This window comes from Podarcis erhardii (assembly GCF_964252035.2).
Source record: "Podarcis erhardii genome assembly, chromosome: 6".
In the NCBI taxonomy this organism is placed as follows: domain Eukaryota; kingdom Metazoa; phylum Chordata; class Lepidosauria; order Squamata; family Lacertidae; genus Podarcis; species Podarcis erhardii.
The window spans coordinates 97867115-97873878 of NC_138510.1; the positions used below are offsets into that span (position 1 = coordinate 97867115).

General features: G+C 48.5%; 1 protein-coding gene across 3 annotated transcripts; it reads left to right on the forward strand.

The window, feature by feature from the left end:
* On the forward strand, positions 1-6647 carry CCDC190 (coiled-coil domain containing 190). Of its 3 annotated transcripts, XM_081867369.1 has the most exons (6): positions 1-397; positions 1255-1321; positions 2779-3004; positions 3824-3941; positions 5092-5716; positions 5963-6647. In XM_081867369.1, exons 3-5 carry the CDS (start codon positions 2830-2832, stop codon positions 5669-5671), a joined length of 873 nt encoding a protein of 290 aa, XP_081723495.1. In that variant the 5' UTR covers positions 1-397; positions 1255-1321; positions 2779-2829; the 3' UTR covers positions 5672-5716; positions 5963-6647. The 3 variants fall into 3 exon arrangements, with proteins under 3 accessions (XP_081723495.1, XP_081723494.1, XP_081723493.1); XM_081867368.1 differs by having other exon boundaries at positions 9-397; positions 1255-1540; positions 5092-6647; XM_081867367.1 differs by having other exon boundaries at positions 11-397; positions 5092-6647.
* The last annotated feature ends 117 nt before the right edge of the window (positions 6648-6764 follow it).

A 6764-nucleotide genomic window follows, 5' to 3' on the forward strand; every position in this document is an offset into this window, starting at 1 on the left:
CAGTTTGATGTGGGCTGCTCCCCTGAGTCAAATAGCTGCCCTGTTCTTTGCCTCCGCCTACTAGGCAACAAGCCAAATCCATGTAGTAGAGCCGGCAGCAGCCGCAGCGGAGTTTTCACGCAGCACTGGGAGCATGCAGCTCTCACTTGCCCTGCAAGCAGCCTCAGTTGTGGGAAGATTTGGGTCTAGTGTTCAGGATTTCAGGAGCTTTCTGGATTCCCCACTGCCATGTGTTCCTTGGGGAAGGGCAAGCAAAAGACAGAAAAAGAAAGTTATTGCTGGCTTTTAACATGATCAGCCTTTCTTTGCTCTGTGGATTGTGTCTGGATTTCCGCAACTAGCCTCAGGGTCCCTGTCATCCTGAGCAAAAGAGAATCACAGGACGAATCCTTCAACTGTAAGTGTTGCTGCTGCTCTCCAGCATTTCTTCTCTTGTGTGTTGGCAGGGGCCCTTGCAGGGTGTGTGCCAAGGCCAGGTGCCAAGGAGGACAGGGCTTCATAGCTGTGTGGGCCGTTTCGGCATTTGCAGCTTGCCATTGCAGGGATTAGAAATTTTCCTCTTTGATCTGAGCATTAAAGGACCAGGAAGAAACACTGTTCTCCTTCCACGTGGCCACCTGAGAGAAACCCAAGAAACCTAATGTTGCACCATCTTTCTTTGGATGCAAAGAGGACTTTGGGTGGCTTAGTTTTACATTGGCACATGTCAGCTGACCTGATCCACCTGCTGCACTGCAGCCAGGCCACTCGCCTCTTCCTTAACCAATCCCAGAGTTCTTCATCTCAACCCTCCCCCGTTCCTATGCGACTCACACAACAGACATTGCACATCTTCTGGGACGGAATAGTGGCATTTTTGAAATTCTGTACAGCAATGCCCCTGGGCAGCTGAAGGAATAACGTAGCCAAGAGTCAAGGCATAGTCTAGCATCCACTACTGGATCTCTTTCTAGCATTCACAACCCATGCAAAGCTTCAGGACTCTGCTCCTTTACAGCTGAACTGGAGGCACAGGAGTGAATAACTTAAGGAAGTTATAGGTGTAGCAGGTTCAGCACTGTTTACTCAGGCATTAAAAGGGGTATGTCAACAGCAAGATTTACTTTTTAGCTTTCCAGAACAGAGTTCACCTATTGTGTTAACTATGGCTTAGGTAACAGCCCTTCTCATAGCAACACCATCTGAGTAACACAACAAACACAGGCCCCCTGTTAAGGGTTTGGCAATTCCAGGATTGTTCCCTTTCTCTTTCAGATCTTTGGGAGCACCTGACCCCACGCGGCCCAGTTCACAGCCTGATTCTCTGCATGTTTTTTCAGAAGTAAGTCCCACTGAGGGAAACCCGGTTGCCGTCTGCCCAGCTTCAGCAGTACAACGCAGATTTTCCCAGGGAGCGTGCGAGCTCCAAATAAACACACACTTGGACACAGAGCTTTAAAGCCCAGCCCTCACCTTTCCATAGAAATACAGCCCAAAAGGAAGTCTGGATGAGGCCTGAGTGTGGACAGAATCACAGGAGATCCCTGAGACCACTCCAAATGTGAGCCAAGACCTGTTCAGATTAATGTTGCTTGTTCTGCTGAATGAGGCATCTTCTGATGGGATCCAAATTTTTAAACAAGATTTGGGCACCCCACAAATAGAGGCATCTCCCCACTTATGTCAGGGTTACGTTCTGGGCCCCTGCACACATAAGTGAAATTGTGTAAAGTGGGGAGCACCCTCTAACGAGCCTTTAAATGTCTGTTTTCTCCTGCTCTCCAGCGCTCTCTCTCCACAACTCTTTCTTGAACTAGAGTTGAAGTTTTGGGGCTGGCTGCAGAAAAGTGGCTGCTGCTGCTGCGCTACCCTGCTCATCAACTCCAAGGCGGGGAGGCTGAGGAGCCTAAACAAAGCCCCACTGTGCCTCTGGTCTCTTTGGGACTTCCTCTGCCCTCACTGACGGAGACTCTCCAGCTCTCTCCCGCAAATTCCTGGTACGATTCTATTAATTTAATTATTTCCCGGCACCACAAATATATGCAGTCATGTGCAAGTAGAATGCACATAAGTGGGCGATTCTTGTACAAAAATAATGTCTCGGTAGTGGAGGATAAATTTGCCTGACATGTTTAATCACAACATTCAGAAATTCTATGCAAATGCTGGGCTGTTAATTGGACAGCTGGGAGATACAGATAGGTAGCCGTGTTGGTCTGCCATAGTCAAAACAAAAGAAAAAAATTCCTTCCAGTAGCACCTTAAAGACCAACTAAGTTAGTTCTTGGTATGAGCTTTCGTGTGCATGCACACTTCTTCAGATACACTGAAACAGAAGTCACCAGACCCTTCTATATAGTGAGAAGGTGGGGAGGGGTATTACTCAGAAGGGTGGTGGGATTGGGTGATTGGCAGATAGCTGTGATGAGCCTGTTGACGACTCTTAACGACTGCAATAGGTCTTACAGGAAAAAGCAAGGGGTGAGAAGGTGAAAAAACTTCTCACCTTCTCACCCCTTGCTTTTTCCTGTAAGACCTATTGCAGTCGTTAAGAGTCGTCAACAGGCTCATCACAGCTATCTGCCAATCCCACCACCCTTCTGAGTAATACCCCTCCCCACCTTCTCACTATATAGAAGGGTCTGGTGACTTCTGTTTCAGTGTATCTGAAGAAGTGTGCATGCACACGAAAGCTCATACCAAGAACTAACTTAGTTGGTCTTTAAGGTGCAGCTGGGAGATATGCAGCTATCTTGAGGGAAAGAGAATGTGGGGCTGACCTTGCTAAATCTTTTTCAGATTCTCCAGGGGTGCCCGGTAGCCTTTCTCTCTCTGGGACTAAAGACAGACATGGCAGGTGGGGAGACCTCCAGACGCTGGGAGGCCGAGAGGCAGGATGGCAAGAGGGCAGAGGCCAGGCTCATCCGCGGACTGCAGCACTTAGAAGATGCCCGTCTCTCCTATTTGAATTCAATGATGAAGGAGCAGCGGAGACTCCAGCAGGAGCTCATGAGAATGCAGAAGAGTGAGGAGCTGTTTCCTCCTTCTTTCACCCAATGCAATGACAAATAAAGCCACTTTTTGAAAGCAGGGATTCTGCAGCTGGAATTAATTTGGTGCAGAATTTGACCCCTGTCCCCAAGATTACCCTTGGAAGGCCACAGATGCCCTGATCCTGATCCAGGAAGGGAAGAAGCAGGCTTCCATGTGTGCCAATGGGGTTGCATATTTTCCCCCTGAATTGGCTGGGTCTTTTGGATGTAGAGTGGAGATGGCATCTCTGCCCATCTGAGACTGCCCATTCTATGCAAGTTGTTCCCCATGACTAGTGCTAGTTTAAGATTAGAACATCAATCAGTATGGTCCTAATGACCTAATCAGACCCTAGTCTGGTTGCAGTTCAGTGCCAGAAAATGACCCCCATCCTCCTTGGTAAAGAGCCTTTCCCCACCCTTCTTTGACTCAAATGTAGCCCAGTTGATGAAAGAATCTTCCTTTCAGGGTGAAAAGCAATTTGGGGAAGCCATTTTGAGTGGACAAACACCATGACAGGATTAAGCCGTCCCATTCTGTTCCTTTGTTGAAATTGACAGCCTCCTCCCAGCTGTTCTTCAGTTAAAACAATTACAAATCATTCACACATCTCCTGTGTAGAGCAGGGGCAGCCAATGTGGGGCACCCCACATGTTTTGAGTTACACCCGCTATTAGCCCTATCCAGCAGCCCACAGAATCTGGCTGGTACCATGTTGACAGTGCTTGATCTAGATTGACTCCAAAGTCCCTGTTTGGGGACTTTTCATGCAGGGGGATCCTGATAACCATCCTGCTCCTTTTCTCCCAAGGTCGCTCCAAGCAGAAGTTTTCAGTGGGCCCTGGACGCAGAAGCATAAAACTGGCTCTTCCGCTCCTGTCCCCTCAGGCGGGACAGGATTACAGCAGATTCCAAGATCCAGCACAGCGGTAAGGGTGTCTGTCAGGAGAACTTCACATCTGGGCTCCTAAAATGCCATGCATGTGTCTAAGGAATGGAAATCCAAGTTTTATTCTCATTTCATGGGCATTGCATCTGCCGCCCATTTTCCTCTTCTATTTCAGCTGCCTTGCTTTACCACAGAATTTCTCCCCATTTCACGGCATCATACTAGCCCTTCCTTTCCATATCTCTATCAAATGCCTGCCTCCTGACAGACAAGCTCCCTCCCAGCTTTGCTAGAGAGCAGCTTTGGCCTCCAGCCAGTTAGCCATGGTGCAAAGGTGAGAGAGAGGTCAGTCAGCGGAATGGAAAGAGGAGGCATGTTTTTGAAGGGGTGCATCAGTCAAAAACGCTTATGAAGGGTGCAAAGTAGGACTGGAGAAGGGGGTGGCTTGAGTCCCAACAGAGCGACCTGGAGGGCTGCATCTGGTCCCTGAGCCTGATATTTGCTATCCATGCACACTGAACAAACTACAATTCCCAGGATTCCCACCGGTTGCCATTTTCTGGTTTGCCTCAGGCAGGAAAATGTATTGGGCTGGTTCTCCTCCTCTCCTCCCATGTGGATCTCCACCCCTTGAATCTGTCCTAAATCTCTGGAACAGATTTGGTAACAGTGCAGGATATGTGCAGAGTGGGGGAAGTCCTGCTGTGCCAGCAATAATCCTTGTGTGAGCACAATTAGTTAACTGACTACCACCTGAACTGTCTCTGACTGTGGAGACAGAACAAAGCCTTCAAAACCTCGACTGGAAGTTTAAATGGAGGATGGAGGCAGAGTCACTGTGTAAACTTTGCCTCATGCAAAGTAGCGGCAGCCTACTCCCTACTCCACGTTGTCACAGCAAACTATGAACACTGAACAAGAAGCAGCAGCCAAATCTTGGCACTCTCGTGAGGGGACTTGCCTGATAACGTGTTCGCAAACACATTCACTCTTTCCACTTCAAAAAAGATATGAGGAAACGCTCCAATTTAGGGTTAGACCCTGCCAATTAGAGGCTGCACTTTGCCCTCAGAAGCACATGGCCTTCCAGGCCACTGAGGTGGTTGCAGTTTCTTTATACTCGGTGCAGTGGGGAACTGAAACCATCCTCCTTAGGCCAGGGCTGTGTGACTCTCCCTCTTTTCTTCTAGATCCAAGAGGAAAACACTGGCCAAGGCAGGAGGCTTTCTGGGGACAAGCCAGCCTTCCTTGTATCTACAGAAGCCTGATGGTGATGTCGCAAGAAATGAAGAGGGCAGAAAAGGGCACTTGCCCCCCTTGAATGTCACAGACCCAAACACCACTGCTGACAGGGACATCGCCACCCTACAGGACTCCATCGCCAAGCAGCTGTGCATCTCCTCAGAGGCTGGGGAGGGAGAGGAAGCAGATGGAACCCAGGGCCAAGGGGAAGGGCATGCAGAGAAAGACAGCAGAGCTGCTGCTGGAGCCAAGGGCACAAAGCTCGTGACTCTCCCAGGGCAGCGAAGGCCTTCCCTTGGGCCTGAGAGGCTGATCATGGATCCAGAGGCCTATGCAGCAGATGGACGCCTCAGGACCATATATGCCAGGCCAGATTTCCTAAAGTCTTATGCAGAAGCTAGGAAAGCCCGCTACATTCGCCACAAGAACGCTCCTGCCTGGGAAAAGGAACTGAGTCTCCAAGAGATATTTGGACACAAAAAGACCATGCAGCCTTCACCCCAGGGGCAGGCTATGATGAAACCATAGCCCTGAGTGCACGGGGAAAGGATGCCATGACCCTCCAAAATCATGGTACTGAAGATCACCATCAGCTCAAAGCAGGCTTGCACACCCCGAAATAGCACACCAAGCCAGTTGTTCCCAGGACTCTTCCATATGAAACCATGGGCTTTGGACTTGGGCAGGGTGTTCTCAGCATGCTGATGGCACTTAACTCTGTTTTTCTGCAACATATGAATCAGCTGCGCAAGTTCTTGGTCAGTTTGGTTGGGTGAAGGTGGAAAGTTTCTTGAAACTAAATTCTGATCTGTTTTGCAGGTTCATGTGCTCAGGAGGAGCCCAGCACCTTCTTTATACACCTTTAGGCGCAAGGCGAAAACATTCCTCTTCAAGCTGGCCTTTGGCTTACAACATCCTATATCCTCTTAAATATGTTTCTGGGGGTGGGGAAGGGGCTTTGTTTTGTTTTGCTCTTTTTTATTGTGTATTTTGTGTTTTTATCTTGCATTTTTATGCTGCGAACTCCCTGAGAGCTACAGATGGAGGGCAGGTTTGTAGTCTGGGAGTGTTGGAGGCCCACATGCCTGCAGTGGCTCTTTCTTTCCACTGGGACAACGTGGCCACAGAGGTGCATGCCTTGGTAACTTCCAAGACTAGACTACTGCCATGGCACTCTAGGTTGGGCTGCCCTTCAGGCCAGTTCAGAAGCTGCAGCTAGTGCAAAGTGCAGCAGGTAACTGCTTTGCAGGGTGTGACCCATCGTCAACAGGTCACTACTGTGGAAGGAACTGCACTGGATGCCTATATGCTACTGGACCAGGCTCAAGGTTTTACTTTCAGATTTTACTGAAGCTTTTTCATAATACAGTAAGATGAAAGAGTCCTGTATCAGGAAGTTTTTAATGTTTAATATTTTATTATGTTGTATATATGCTGTGAGCCACCCAGAGTGGCAAGGGGAACCTAGTCAGATGGGCAGGGTATAAATAATAAAAATACTATTTATTATTATTATTATTATTATTATTCTAAACAAAACGAAAAGAGAGAAAGAAAACAGAGAAAGAGAAAAGAAAATGCAGAGTGTCCCTCAAAGGCAGCTCTTAACCCAACAGCTTTC